The sequence below is a fragment of the Panthera onca genome, chromosome X (genome assembly GCF_046562875.1).
Source record: "Panthera onca isolate mPanOnc1 chromosome X, mPanOnc1 haplotype 2, whole genome shotgun sequence".
NCBI lineage: Eukaryota > Metazoa > Chordata > Mammalia > Carnivora > Felidae > Panthera > Panthera onca.
The window spans coordinates 88,634,217-88,649,201 of NC_138357.1; the positions used below are offsets into that span (position 1 = coordinate 88,634,217).

General features: G+C 47.4%; 1 protein-coding gene across 3 annotated transcripts; it reads right to left on the reverse strand.

The window, feature by feature from the left end:
• Positions 1-551: 551 nt before the first annotated feature.
• Positions 552-13,954, reverse strand: RGN (regucalcin). Of its 3 annotated transcripts, none has more exons than XM_081793218.1 (7): positions 13,832-13,954; positions 12,073-12,252; positions 9,701-9,883; positions 5,918-6,133; positions 2,741-2,872; positions 2,216-2,370; positions 552-912 (listed from the first exon to the last, which is right to left on the reverse strand). In XM_081793218.1, exons 2-7 carry the CDS (start codon positions 12,239-12,241, stop codon positions 862-864), a joined length of 906 nt encoding a protein of 301 aa, XP_081649344.1. In that variant the 5' UTR covers positions 12,242-12,252; positions 13,832-13,954; the 3' UTR covers positions 552-861. The 3 variants fall into 3 exon arrangements, with proteins under 3 accessions (XP_081649344.1, XP_081649345.1, XP_081649343.1); XM_081793219.1 differs by lacking the exon at positions 13,832-13,954 and adding an exon at positions 13,546-13,757; XM_081793217.1 differs by lacking the exon at positions 13,832-13,954 and adding an exon at positions 12,548-12,681.
• Between the last annotated feature and the right edge of the window lie 1,031 nt (positions 13,955-14,985).

Genomic DNA, 14,985 nt, shown 5'->3' on the forward strand with positions numbered 1-14,985 from the left:
GAACCATGAGATCATGACCTGAGTCAAAGTCAGATGTCCAACCGACTGAGCCACCTAGGCGCCCTCAATAAAGCTATTTTTTTAAAAAAACGTATTCTTTCTAGGGGCACCTGGGTGGCTCAGTCGGTTAAGTGTACAACTTCAGCTCAGGTCATGATCCAATGGTTTGCGAGTTCAAGGCCCGCATTGGGCTCTGTGCTGACAGCTCAGAGCCCGGAGCCTGTTTCAGATTCTGTGTCTCTCTCTCCCTCTGCTCCTACCCCACTCACATTCTGTCCCTCTCTCAAAAATAAACATTAAAAAAATTAAAATAAATAAATACACACTAAAAATTATAAAAGTATTCTTTCTATAAAGTCATATAGTACTTTTACATTTATTAGGTGGCTGTTGGAAGCATGCATTTTGCTAGAGTGTTTAATTCTTAACCTCCAGGAATATTTTAGCTTGTAAAAAATAGCATATAGGAAGAATAATATGAGGGTAGGTTAGCATTGCAGTATATTTTATAAAACTATGATAAAAATAAAAAGGAATATAATCATAATAAGTCATTACCAGGCCAGTATTTATTAATTTTTTGAAGCTTTAGGTATAATAAGTAAGGAATACAGAACAGATAGGGTCCCTCCCCACTCTCCTTCTAGCTATTTGCAAAGAATCAAGAGGTTAATTTACAGTTGAACAATTCTTTACATTTTTATAATACCTTTTCAGAAGGCCTTGTAGTGTTATCAAAACTACCCGTCACCCCTTACTAAAATGCTCTACCTTAAAAAAATTGTAAATAAAAATTTTTATCACATCATTTATTTTTTTGGTAACTACATTGAAATTTCAGCTCTAGAATTTTCTGTGTCTTCATCCTGCGTAGGGATAGGGAGGAATTCCTTTGACTCCCAGGCCAGTTATCTGTTAAAAAAAGAAAGGAGAGAAACTTTGCTAAAAGATAACTCCCAAGTATTCTTTAAAAGCAGTTTTGTGATTCATAATACTATTACTTAGCTACCAATCATCCTTGTTTTATTTCCTATCATAAAAAGGAATTACTTGATTAGGTGGTCCATTGATAATAATCCAACTGGCAACCATCTACAATTAACTTGTATTTAAACCTGAATTTGGGGCACCTGGGTGCCTCAGTTGGTTGAGCGTCCAACTGTTGATTTTGGCTCAGGTCATGACCCTGGGGTTGTGGGATCAAGCTCAGAGTCGAGCTCTGTGCTGAGCATGGAACCTGCTTAAGATTCTCTTTCTCTTTCTCTCTCTCTCTCTCTCCCCGTTTGCCCCTCTCACCCGCTTGTGCGTGGTCTTTCTCTCTAAAATAAAATTTAAAAATACCTGATTTTATTTCTACCATCTTCTTATTTCTTTTCAGCTTGAGAGGTCTATGACTTTTACCAGTGTTTGTTTTGTTGCAAAAAGGAAGTTAAGAAACCCAAAGATATTTTTGTGACATCAAAACAATCACCTGATCTTTTTAAAAAAATGTTTAATGTATATTTATTTTTGAAAGAGAGAGAGAGAGAGAGAGAGAAAATGAGTGGGGAAGGGGCAGAAAAAAGAGGGAGACAGAATACAAAGCAGGCTCCAGGCTCTTAACTGTCACAGCACAGAACCCAAAGTGGGGCTTGAACTCGCGAACCGTGGGATCATGACCTGAGCTGAAGTCAGACGCTTAACTGACTGAGCCACGCAGGCTCCCCTCAATTGATCTTATAAACATGTTTCAAACACTGGTTTTCCAAGCCCATTCTACCAATTTATAGAATTTCAACAAGCACTACTGAAGCCCCAAAATATTTTGAAGTACACCACAAAGTAGGCTGAACACATCGTCCTGGGCTTATAGTCTAGAAAATCTAAATAAAAAAATTTTTAGGCTATTTCTTAAATGTTGATTTATTTTTGAGAGAGAGAGAGTGCAAACAGGGGAGGGGCAGAGAGAGAGAAAGAGAGAGAAACAGAGGATCCAAAGCCGGCTCCATGCTGATGCCAGAAAGCCCGACGCGGGGCTCAAACTCATGAACCTCGAGATCATGACCTGAGCCGAGGTCAGACGCTCAACCAACTGAGCCACCCAGGCGCCCCTGAATAAAATGTTTTTACAAGTCTAGCATGATGTTTACAAGTATGAAAAGGCACTAATGGCTCAGTTACTTAGCCAAGGATCTCCCCAATCTCACCCTCAAGATAAAAGAAAGAGCCAGATCACCTTGAAGATCCCACCCGCCTGAGGCTGCTGCAGAAGCTTCTCCGCGTCCATTCCATCCCGGGCACATGTCACGTACATTTCAGAGTAGTCCTTCCCTCCGAAGCAGCATGATGTTGTTTTATCAACAGGCAACTTCACAGTTTGGAGTCTTTTCCCTAGAGGAGCAAATATTTTATTGAAAGTCTAGCTCCAGCAAATCTCCAACCTGCACAGCCTTTCTGGACTCCTTGCAGAAGATTAGGGATATTCCAAAAAGAGGAGTCAAAAAGTGGAGGTCAGATACCAGCCATGTATTTGACTTAACCTTCCCTGATGATTTGTGTTGGCCCAAAAGACTTACCTCCGCAGGAAAGGAAGACTGACTGTAAATTCGGGGCTATATGTTTGGCCTTTATTTCCAAAATCACCCTACCGAGACCTTTGAATATATCTCTGTATAACTTTGTCAGTAATGTAGTTTCTCCCGTTGCTAGTGTCTGTTTTTTTCTAGATAGGGCAGGGATTTTTTTTATTTTTTATTTTTACCTGTCTCAGGATCTAAACGAATCACTCTTCCTCCATTGTAACAGGCCACCCAGAGCTTCCCCTCAGCATCAATACACATTCCATCCGGAATTTGTTCCTCTTTCTCCAGCTTATACACACTTCTGCGGTTGGCTGTAGTTAAAAACAAACAAATACACACATGCGTACAACGAAACAACAGGCCGCTCAATACTGAGCATCAGACAGTGATGCTCAAGCTGACTGTAAATCCTGATCACGTTTCCTTAGTCAGGGTCTGGCATGTGAGATGGTTCAGAAGAGGTCATAACTTTATTTTTTATTATTATTTTTAATGTTTATTTCTTTTTGAAGGAGAGAGAGACAGCATGACTGGGGGAGGAGCAGAGAGAGGGAGACACAGAATCCGAACCAGGCTCCAGGCTCTGAGCCATCAGCACAGAGCCCGATGCAGGGCTCAAACCCACAAGCCACGAGATCATGACCTGAGCTGAAGTCGGAGGCTCAACCGACCGAGCCACCCAGGTGCCCAAGAGTTCATAACTTTAAAACAAAAACGTCCAGGGGTGCCTGGGTGGCTCAGTCGGTTAAGCATCTGACTCCTGGTTTCGGATCAGGTCACGATCTCGTGGTTTCGTGAGTTCAAGCCCCGTGTCTCGGTCTGTGCTGGCTGCCCAGAGCTTGCTTGAGATTCTCCCTCTCCCTCTCTCCTTCCCCAACTCATGCTCTCTCTGTCTCTCTCAAAATAAATAAACTTTAAAAATTAAATAGATAATAAAAAACAAAAATGTCCAGAAACGTAAGTAGGCACTCCTCAACAAAGGATTTTTACCACATGATTTGGGGATGATCATACTCTCTTTGGTTTGGGTACAGACCTATCTGTCTAAGCTTTCAGAGGAGGAGAGAAAAAAGTAGAAATTTTTTAATGTTTATTTTTGAGAGAGAGATTGCAAGTACGGGAGGGGCAGAGAAAGAAAGGGGGACAGAGGGTCCGAAGGGGGCTCCATGCCGACAGCAGAAAGCCCAATGCGGGGCTCAAACTCACGAGCCATGCGATCATGACCTGAGCCGAAGTCGGACGCTCAACTGTCTGAGCCACCCAGGTGCTCCAAAAAGTAGAATTCTTTTTTTTTTATTAAAAAAATTTTTTTTAACGTTTATTCATTTTTGACAGACAGAGACAGAGCATGAGTGGGGAAGGGGCAGAGAGAGGAGGAGACACAGAATCCGAAGCAGGCTCCAGGCTCCGAGCTGTCAGCACAGAGCTCGACGCGGGGCTTGAACTCACGAACTGCGAGATCATGACCCGAGCCAATGTCAGACGCTCAACCGACTGAGCCACCCAGGCGCCCCTGGAATTCTTAACAAAATACAATAGTTCTCTTTGAGGCTGACCCGAACTGAAGCTCTTGCACATCTTAGATACATTTCAGTCTATGGTTAGACCTGATACATTTCAGTTTATGGTTATAAAAATAATGGTACCATGTGAACAGTTCACGTGCAAAAACTAGTAAGATGTACCAGTTCTGCTTCTGCCAAATGCTCCAAAATCATCTTATCAAAACTAAACATTGAAGAGCTTGTTCCTGGGGCGCCTGGGTGGCTCAGTCGGTTAAACATCCAACTTCGGCTCAGGTCATGATCTCACGGGGTTCTTGAGTTGAGGTCCACCTCGGGCTCTCTGCTGTCAGCACAGAGCCTGCTTCAGATTCTGTCTCCGTCTTTCCCTGCCCCTTCCCTACTCACGCTCAGATGTGCTCTCTCTCTCTGTCTCAAAAATAAACAAACATTCAAAAATATAAAAAAAAAGCTTGTTCCTGAAAGGAAAGGTATTCTGAAGCCAACTAACTGGCTGGCATTAAAGGGGGAATCACAGTATACAAAAAAACCATCAAACTCCAGAGGATCTTTACGAAATCCAGGTCATTCTAATAACTGCACTGGGTTATGGAAGAAAAAAGTTAAAAAAAAAAAAACAACATGTGTAAGTAGGGGCGCCTGGGTGGCTCAGTCGGTTAAGCATCCGACTTCGGCTCGGGTCATGATCTCGCGGTTTGTGAGTTCGAGCCCCGCGTCGGGCTCTGTGCTGACAGCTCAGAGCCTGGAGCCTGCTTCGGATTCTGTGTCTCCCTCTCTCTCTGCCCCTCCCCTGCTCGCACTCTGTTTCACTCTCTCTCTCTCTCAAAAAATAAGCATTAAAAAAAATTTTTTAATAAAAAATGCGTAAGTAAAATGGGTAAAAACAGTCATAAAACAGAGCACTTTATATTTCAGAGCAAAAACATCAGTACTGAAATAGTTTGCCCCTGGTTAAATTATACGAGAGTCTTGTGATTTTTTTCATGTCATTTTCATTATGGGTTTGGCTCTTGTGGTTTGGCACCTTTCACAAAACAGTTTCAAGCACTCCCTTCTAGATTTTTCTCAAGAACTCCTTCCCTCCCAGCTTCCAACTACGGCTCATGTAGAACCCATTGACGGAATTGAACAATCTGCAACTACTTTGTAAACTTCTCTATTTTGGAAGATTATTCATCTGTCTCTGAGTAGCTTCCTATGGTTAACTAAAGCGCAAGTGAGAGATTTCAACCCCAAACCTTAACTTTCTCTTCCTTTAGCTCATTGTCCTGTGTATTGCTTCCCTATAGGCACATCCTGGTAGAATAGGATCCATTTCAAGGTGAGCCTCTTTCTAGAGATGGTGGCAAGAAAGGGAATTAAGGATCTATTCATATTTTTGCAATGGCGGCCACCATTAGTTGTGTTGAGGGCCATGGCTTCACTGGAAAAAATAGTCAGGTCTGTGTAATTGTGACTATACTGGCATAGTAACCACCAGACAGTCCCTTATTTCACAAGTGAGGACCTTTTTTCTTAAGCTTACTTACTTATTTATTTAGAGAGAGCATGAGGAGGGGAGGGGCAGAAAGAGGAGAGAGAATTCCAAGCAGGCTCTGCGCTGTCAGGACAGAGCCTGACTCAGGGCTCGAACTCACAAACCGTGAGATCGTGACCCGAGCCGAGATCAAGAGTCGGATGCTCAACCGACTGAGCCACCCAGGTTCCCCCCCCCCCCCCCAAATAAGGACCTTTTCAGACGAGTTGAGGAAGAGGCAGCTTACTGGTTACATACAGAGGGGGGAAAAAAAAACTCACCAGCAGTATTAAAAGGAATAATGAAAAAGTACATACAGATCTTTCCTGTCTGCAGGTCGTAGTCAAAGGCATCCACGGAGTAGGACAGGCTGTCAATGTAATAGAAGATTTTGTGGTCCAGGGACCAATCCAAACCATTGGAGATGTCCACCTGGTCAAAGTACTTTTCCACGTGGTGGTCAGGAAAGAGCGAGTACAGGGAGCCCTGGTGCCGCTCCAGAACTGCTGGGGCCGTTTCCTCAGCCATGGTGCCTACAAAGCCCAAAAAGCACCGAGGTTAGCTCCACAGCATCTTGCCCTGTGCCCTGCACCACCTCTTATCCCAGGGTTCCCTGCCCATCATCAAGTCAAGGAGATGATCATACAATCCCAACCTGGGTCCCGTTTCCAAAAATGACAACTACTGGGGTGCCTGGGTGGCCCCGTCAGTTGAGCGTCCGACTTCGGCTCAGGTCAAGATCTCAATGGTTTGTGAGTTTGAGCCCCGTGTCGGGCTCTGTGCTGTCCGGGCAGAGCCTGCTTCGGATCCTCTGTCCTTCTGTCTCTGCCCCTCCCCCACTTGCGCCCCCTCTCTCTCCCTCTCTCTCTCTCAAAAATAAACATCAAAAAATTTTAAATAAACGACACCTACCTTGCTTATAATGCAAATTAAGGTTATACCAACAGGTTACGTATAGTTCTTCCAGATAAGAAGGAGTACATGTTCGCCAACCCCATTTTCTTGCCCTGAGCACAACTATAACGTCTGTAACCATGTGGCTATTTGGGAACTCTGAAAAGTACGTATCAGGCAGCTCCAGGGAAGAACACCAGAATGTGCAATGCCACCTAACTGGTGGGGAGTGCTCTGTTTTATTTTCCAGTATGTCCCAGCTTGAACTCAACACGGCCTGGAACTTGGACGTGAGCACTGTGGCGAAGACCGGGATCCACGAGGAACCCTCTGAATCTGGCCCAGGGAGCAGAAAAGGAAACTCCTGAGGCTCAGAGACTGGGTATTTTCCATGCCTTTCTCCGTTCCGTCAGTTCTGCGGCAAGGGTAGCAACGGCAGACGGTGGCCAGCAACAGAAACTGCAGGAACCACGACTCAGGGAAGGGGACATTCCTCTCCATTTGGTGAAGGTGTAGCTCCAAAAAGGCAGAGCCAAACACTGCTGTGTTTACGTTCTCTCTCTCTCTCCCTCCCTCCTGCTGGTTGGCCCCCAGAGACAGCACCGTCCTAGAGACAGGGTGGTTTCTGGCTGGAGGAGTGACAAGGAGAGAGCCAGGAAAATGGAAGGCACCCGGAAATAGTGAAGAGGGATGTTGCTCAGAAATTGGCATTCCATAAAGCTGTTTATGATCTCCGGGCTCATCTTCAACTTGTATGTGCACGAATCTGGTTCTAATTAGCATACCAAAGACTGGGAATGAAGCTGTGGTTAGAACTCCTGAGTCTCAGACCAGCGCTGAGTGGCCCACATGGGGACCAGATCCTAGGAGTACCTCACAGACAGCAGGTCACAGCTTTTCTGGTAAATACTCTGAACCTAAACATACAGGTTGCTTACTAAGACGAATGTGTCAATATTTGCCGTAGGATTTTTTTTTTAGTTTTTTTTTTTTACCGTTTATTTATTTTTGAGAGACAGAGAGAGAGAGAGAGAGAGAGAGACATAGAGTGTGAGCAGGGGAGGGGCAGAGAGAGAGAGGGAGCCACAGAATTCGAAGCAGGCTCCAGGCTCTGAGCTGTCAGCGCCGAGTCTGATGCGGGGCTTGAAACCATGAACTTTGAGATCATTCCCTGAGCTGAAGTCAGATGCCCAACCGACTGAGCCGCCCCAGGCGCCCCAAAAATCACATGTTCCGATGGGGCTTACATGTACATATATAAAGACAACACAGGGGCACAGGGGCGCCTGGGTGGCTCAGTCAGTTAAGTGTCCGACTCTTGATTTTGGCTCATGTCCTGATCGCATGGTTCATGAGATCAAGCCCTGACTGGGGCTCTGCACTGACAGCAAGGAGCCTGCTTGGAATTGTCTCTTTCCCCGACTCTCTGCCCTTCTTGTGTGCGTGCTCTCTCTCAATCAAAATAAGTAAACATTAAAAAAAAGACAACTATAGCATAAATAAGTGAAGATCAATTGAAGTGGTAAAATATTGGTTCTAGACTGCAAAAAGTTAACTGTATATTTTGCAATCTCTTCAGAAGCCCTTAAAAACTATACAGAGAGATATAGTAAAAGATCACCACAAATAAATTAAAATTGAATTCTAAAACAACGTTCACACAACCCAAAAGCAGGCAGGAAAGGGGAAACAGAGGAACAAAAAATACAGAGGGAAGGAAGAGAAAGCAACTAACAAAATGGTAGATCTAACTCAAAACATATTAGTAATTACAGTAAATGTAAATAACCTAAACATATCAATTAAAATATTTTCAAGATGATTTAAAAAAAATCCAACTATCTGCTAGGTATAAGAAACTCACTTCAGATATAATGATACAGATAGTGACTAAGTGAAAGGATAGGAAAATCTACACCATGCAAATATTGCTCAAAATATTAGGCAACCCTGACGACATCTTTATTTTGTCTCGCAAAGTGCCACAGAACTGGGGCACCCGGGTGGCTCAGTTGGTTAAGCGTCTGACTCTTGATTTTGGCTCAGGGCATGATCCCAGGGGCATGGGATTGAGCCTGTATCGGGCTCTGAGCTGAGTGTGGAGCCTGCTTAAGATTCTCTCTCTCTCTCTCTCTCTCTCTCTCTCTCTCTGCCCCTCCCCTGCTCATGCTCTCTCTCTCTCTTTCTTAAAAAAAAAAAACGAATAAAACATTAATAATAAGAATAACAAGAATAATAAATTTAAAAAACAAGGGGAGTTGGATGGGACTATATTCTTCAAACATGGCAGTGTCATAAAAAACAAGAAAGGCTATGTACTGTTCCCAACTAAAGAAGATTAAAGAGACATGTCAAGTAAATGCAATACATAATCATAGACTAGATCCTGTGCCAGAGGGGAAAAAATGCTATAAAGGACATTATTTGGTTAATGGCCAAACTGGAATATAGATAGTACATCAGATGAAATTGTACCAATGTAATTTTTTAATGTTTTGTTTAATGTTTATTTATTTTTGAGACACAGAGAGAGCATGAGCAGGGGAGGGGAAGAGAGAGAGGGAGACACAGAAACTGAAGCAGGATCCAGGCTCTGAGCTGTCAGCACAGAGCCCAATGCAGAGCTCGAACCCATGAACCGTGAGATCACGACCTGAGCTGAAGTCGGACGCTTAACCGACTGAGCCACTCAGGGGCCCCAAAACTTTTTATTTATTTATTTATCTAAAAAAAGTTTTTAATGTTTTTAAATTTATTTTTGAGAGAGAGAGAGAGAGAGACAGAGTATGAGCAGGGGCAGGGGCAGGGGTGGGGGGGGCAGAGAGAGAGGGAGACAGAATCCACGAAGCAGGCTCCAGGCTCTGAGCTGTCAGCACAGAGCCTGATGCGGGGCTCGAACCCGAGAACCACGAGATCATGACCTGAGCCGAAGTCGGATGAAGTCGGTTAACTGACTGAGCCACCCAGGCACCCAACAAAACCCCTATTTTAAAACTCATTTAAACTACAAAAGTACCATGCACGCTTTAGTCTCTGCTGGAGACAGAAATTGAAAGGGATATTTATGAAGCCTTTCTTACGGGATTTTATTTTCAGTCAAAGGCTACTCAAGTAATGATAAAAGACCCCAAGACCCATTACCAGTCCAACTCTAAGTCTTGCTTATCGCCAAGGCTCAGTCAACAGGTGCTAGAGATAAACCATACCAGCAAAGTATCTCCCAGCGGGATCCACCTTCCCATCATTGAATCGATTGTTTTTCTTATCTTTATCTACTGTGGCCAGGACAGCCACCGACTGATCTTCCCAGTTCAAAGCACAGAACTTTGTTCCAATGGTGGCGACGTAGCCTCCTGACTGGCGAAGGGCCACAGAGCTGACGGGGGCATCTGCAGAAGCAAAAGCAGCATTCAGGACTCGACACGTGGGCCAGCGGCCCAGCGGCCCAGCGGCCCACCGCAGGCATCGAGCCACCAGACATCCCCGAGGGGATTCCACCCCGAGGGGATTCCAGCTCTTTTGACAATGGGAGTGCCCTCTCCCTTCAGTTGAAGGGTGCAGACTACCTAACCAGAGCATATTCATTGAGCAGTGTTCTGGGCAGCAGGGCTAGAAAGGGGAATGAAACCCAACTCTTCTGGAAGCTTCCAGTCTAGTGGGAGAAGCAGGGAAGTCACACCGCGACAGCCACCATACACTGGGGCGGGTGTCACATCAAGTTCGAAGGAGGGGGTCCCTAACTGGGGTGGGGGGACAAGGGGACACCAGAGTAGCTGTCACAGAGCAAGTGATGCTCGATTCACCTGGTCTCCAGGATACCCAGAGCTACAAACTGCGTTTGGTTCTGGTAACTAGGCTTTGCGACATCTCATTCTCCCTCCGAGACAGGGCTTGTCTCTCTTTTTTCTTTTTTTTTTATATTATTTTTGAGAGAGAGAGAGAGAGAGAGAGAGACAGAATCCGAAGCAGGCTCCAGGCTCTGCTCTGTCAACACAGAGCCTGATGTGGGGCTTGAACTCACGAACCGCGAAATCATGACCTAAGCCAAAGTCTGATGCTTAACCGACTGAGCCACCCAGGCACCCCTCTCTTCTTTCTTTTAAGTAGGCTTCACAACCAGTGCCGAGCTTGAACTGACGACTCTGTGATCAAGACCTGAGCTGAGATCAAGTGTCGGATGCTTAACCGACTGACCCACCCAGGCGCCCCTACATTTTGTACTTTTTAAATGTTAGGTTTCCTGGGTTTAGTATTTTTCCACATATAAGGAGACTTCTGAAGTGGAGAGACTGATTACCATGGTGAGCAATCACAGGAAACCAATTGACCAGAATTTATTTTGAAAACATTTTCTGAGCACCTCTTCAACAAGCACAAGGCGCCAGGTGCTCTGGGAGCAGGTCTTAGCTAAAAGCCCTGTTCAGAAGTTGATTCCAGCCATCGAGGGGCCCGGAGAATGTGCGGGACACTATAGGGAAGGTCACATTCTCATCATGGATCCTGACCTGTGGCCTGAGACTTCCTAAGTGACTGCTGACATCATAAGCCTTTTCTATGGTTTGTGGGGGGTAGTTTGCAGATTGGAGGTGGGGATATATCCCTAATGTGTGCAGGCTGGCAAAGAGAGACTGGGGAAGGCAACAGGTCCCTGTCCCCACTCTGACCGCTGGTCACAGTCACTTTGCCTCCAGCCGAACTGATATCCCTGGGTGAATTAAAAAGCTGTTCCCTCTTGGGGCGCCCGGGTGGCTCAGTAGGTTGAGCATCTGACTCTTGGTTTCGGCTCAGGTCATGCTCCCTTCTCTCTCTGCCTCTCTCCTGCTCTCTCTCTCTCTCTCAAAATAAATTTTAAAAATTTAAAAAAAGAAGCTGTTCCTACTCATTAAAAAAAAAAAAAGTTTGAGGTCACCAGTTCTGGGATGAGCCGTCCCGAGGTCACAGGAATTCCTGGTATCTCTTCTCATTAACACAAAATAAGCAACTTCCTTATCTCTAACCAAGCCCACACCCTTCCCGGCCAGAGAATGAGAAACCCCTCCACTGGGAATCACGTGGCCATAAACAATCTCATCCAAATGCCCTTGAATTTCGTCCTGAATCTTATTTTGTTACCATGACCGGATAGGCCTGGTTGATGCTTTGTAAGTCTGAAAGCCCTTCTTTTTATGTTCAAAGGGATATGCCTGTTATTTCTTTTCGCGGATTAAGGGCTTGGCCTGACCCAGGATAAGACAGCCTTTGCTGTGCCACAAACGGGGTCTGCAACTTTTAAAGCTGTTACCCGAGGATGTTACGGAAAGACCCTACTGTGCGCCCCCTGAGCAAAACAAGATGGGGAAATGTTGCCGTCTCCCCCACAGAGGAAGAGGAAAGTATTGACCATCCAGAAGTTTCTCCTGGGTCAAAGTGGGAGGACACAGGGGATACAGAGAGCAGGACAATCCAAAAGTGTTAAAGCATACCTAGTACCCTTTACCAGGAAGGTCCCTGGGGAATGACACATCAGGTGACAGCCACTCCCCAGGGAAAAGACAGCCATCCGGGCAGGTCCCAGGGAGAGCCCCGCCTTCATCCTTACCCACGGTCACTTGCTGCACTCCCTTGCTGAGCGAATCCCACCGGCAAACCTTTTTTGCCGGAATATCGACGAAGAGCAGAGAGTTGGACGCCTCCTCCCACACGGGAGATTCGCCACACCGGCAGTTCTCCGGCAAAACACACTCAATCTTAACGGAAGACATGATCATGCGAGAGATCTCTGGAAGGTTAACAGAGATAAGGTAAAATGTAACCGCGTCGGGCAACTTCAGCAAAACACCTGGCCTGAGGCGCTGGTAAGTACAGACTGGGTTTTTACCAGAACAGGAAAGCCACTTTTCCCTTCATCAGAACAAAATAACGCCATGTGGCGGGAAGACACGCATAGGAAAATGAAGACAGAGCTGACAGTCCAGCATGAGACATCTTCAACTGACTTACTTCCCAGTGCCTATTTTCAAGCTATCTTTTGAAAAGAGAGGGGGCAAAAAGTCACAACACCCCAACATCCATACCTCGGTGCCAATGACCCTCGGAGAGCTGGCCGCTCGGACGGGGTAAGGCTGCCCTTTATGCCTGCGCCCTAGCCCCCAAGGTGGGGCGGGGGCGGGCAGCTCCCTCATTGGTGGCCCCTCCCCCGCCTGCAGCACACCAGCTCCCGCCGCCCTCCCCCTGCGCGGATGGTGCGGATTCCCTTCTCTGACCGCTCAAAGGCCAGAACCTTCCTGCTCTGCCTTTTTCTGAACTGCACTTTTCGAAATACGTTCCTCCGTGAACTGAATGAGAACGGACACCCCTTTTCAACTGCACGCGATGGAAGGGGTGCAGAAAAGGGCACGGTCTGGGCTCCCCCGTTGGACAGCTGTTTCTGGCCGCCTAGCAAGGCACGGTGCCAGTTTGGCAAGGAGTCTGAACTCCGCAGGCAGGAACATTTCATGCTGGGACTTTAGGCCAGAGCGTGACCAGCGAACGGGGAGAAGACAAAGAAAAATCAGAAAAGAAACAAATAAACCAACATTACCTAAGTAACCCCATGGGCGAGGAAAAACAGGCAACTTTCTCCCTGGCATCTTTCTGCCTTGAAGTGAGGGGTCCCACCCACGGATGGGGCAAATGAGTGACACGGGGAAAAGGAAAAGAATCTTTGTTTTAATTAAATGTCCTTCGATACATTGGTTTTTTTTGTTTGTTTTTTTTTGTTTTTTTGTTTTTTTATAAGAGACACGGCTCAAATAGGCTTTAAATGCTGACTGCCAGCGTCGTAGCATTCGGAATCCGCGCCGGCTGTTAAAATTTGGCACGGGCTCCAAAGACCTTCCTGCTATCAGTCTGAGATAAGGCCCAAGATCAGACGCGGGACTTTTGCAACAGCGACTTCTAACCCGGCGCTCCCGGCGTGCAAGCCAGGCGCGCCGGCAAACGTCCTTTTCCCGCCCGGGGTTTTCGGGCACCCGTGGCCCGGCAGGGGGGAGCGGGCACGCGGCGGCGGGTGCCCCCGCTGCACCTGCGGTACCTGTGCGGGTGAGGGGCCTCCGCGCGACCCGGCGGCGCCGCTGCAGCCTCGGGCGACCGCGAGGCCCTGGGGAAGCTGCAGGTCGAGGCCGCCCGGTGCACGGGCCGGCCAAGCGGGGGCGCGCAGGGCGCGAGGTCCCCGGGGCGCGCAGGGGGCAGTCGGTCTCCGGCCGGCCGGCCCTGGTCGGAAGAGCGGGCCGAGGGGCTTTCGCTAGGCGGTCGCCAGACCTTTCCTCCCCCGGAGAGTGGGGGGGGGGCGGGGAGGCCGGCCCGACCCGGGCACTCACCAGGCTGGCGACCTGCAGGCGGCTCAAAGGTCAGGCAGCCCAGCCGGGAGGGCCGGGCGGGGGACGCGGCGGCTCGGCAGGTGGGGGGTGGGGACTCGCAACCCCCAACGCTGGGCCCCTCCTCCGGGGCTCCAGGAAGAATCCTACGAAGCCACCCCGGACAGGGGGGAGGGGGCGGGGCACAGGCTTGGAGCCCGCGGGACCTAAGCCTCGGAGTTTGGACGGAGAGCTCGAGTTTATCTCTTACTTAAACAAGAAAAATGGTTAAAACGCCTAGCAGAGATTGCGGTCGAGGGTCCGGTTAAACACAAACAGGTGAAAAAAGGAAAGAACAAAGCGGTTAAACAAATCCACCCTTTTCCTAGCGGAGAAGAAAGCCTGGTGGCTGGAGGCCAACTCTTGCGAAGCGTTTTTGGTGGGGGAAGCGGAAAGGCTTTGTTTGATTGGATTTAAAGATCCTATCGATCCTAAGTACGGTTCAGCTCCACACTCTTCGCAGTTTCTCTAAAGAACCTCCAAGTTTAAAACAGTGCAAAAAAAAAAAAAAAATTCAGGGAGGGAGGTGAACAGAACGGTGGTTGCCGCTGGGGGGATGGGAGCCGGGGATTAACTGTGAAGGGGTGAAAGGAATTTTCGGGGGTGATGGGCGCGTATCCGGATGAACGTTTGCGTTGCACAGAAATACGAACTGTCAAAAGTCATTGGGGTGGTTACGCTTGAGATTTGTGTGTTTTATTGTATGTGTTGGATGCGAGGTCAGTGCTGCCTCATTACTTGTTTTTAAATGTTTATTTTTATTTTTGAGAGAGAGAGAGAATGAGCTGAGCGGGGGAGCGGCAGCGAGACAGAGGAGGGTAGAGGATCCGAGGCGGGCTCTGCGCTAACAGCAGTGCGCCGGATGCGGGGCTCGAACTCATGAGCCAGGAGATCATGCGCTGAGCCGAGGTGAGCCACCCAGGCGGCCAGTGCTACCTCATTATTGATCTCTCTCAATCCGGTGTCACATTCCTTGCCATCTGCACTGCCCTAAAACCCCTTAGCACACTCAAGTCACAATCACTGTTGGAGTTCCAGTTGAAGGGCCAGAAACCAAGATGGAAAGGCACATGGCTCGAGACAGGCAGGAGATGGTTGGAGGAATCGCCGCTCAAAGT

Bases quoted from the DNA above. Each gene is read 5' to 3' on its own strand.
- RGN (XM_081793218.1), bottom strand. From the start codon at position 12,241: ATGATCATGTCTTCCGTTAAGATTGAGTGTGTTTTGCCGGAGAACTGC. The intron at 9,884-12,072 runs GTAAGGATGAAG...TTGCTTCTGCAG, and splicing joins AGTGCAGCAAGTGACCGTGG to ATGCCCCCGTCAGCTCTGTG. The intron at 2,371-2,740 runs GTAAAAATAAAA...TTGCTCCTCTAG, and splicing joins TCGTTTAGATCCTGAGACAG to GGAAAAGACTCCAAACTGTG.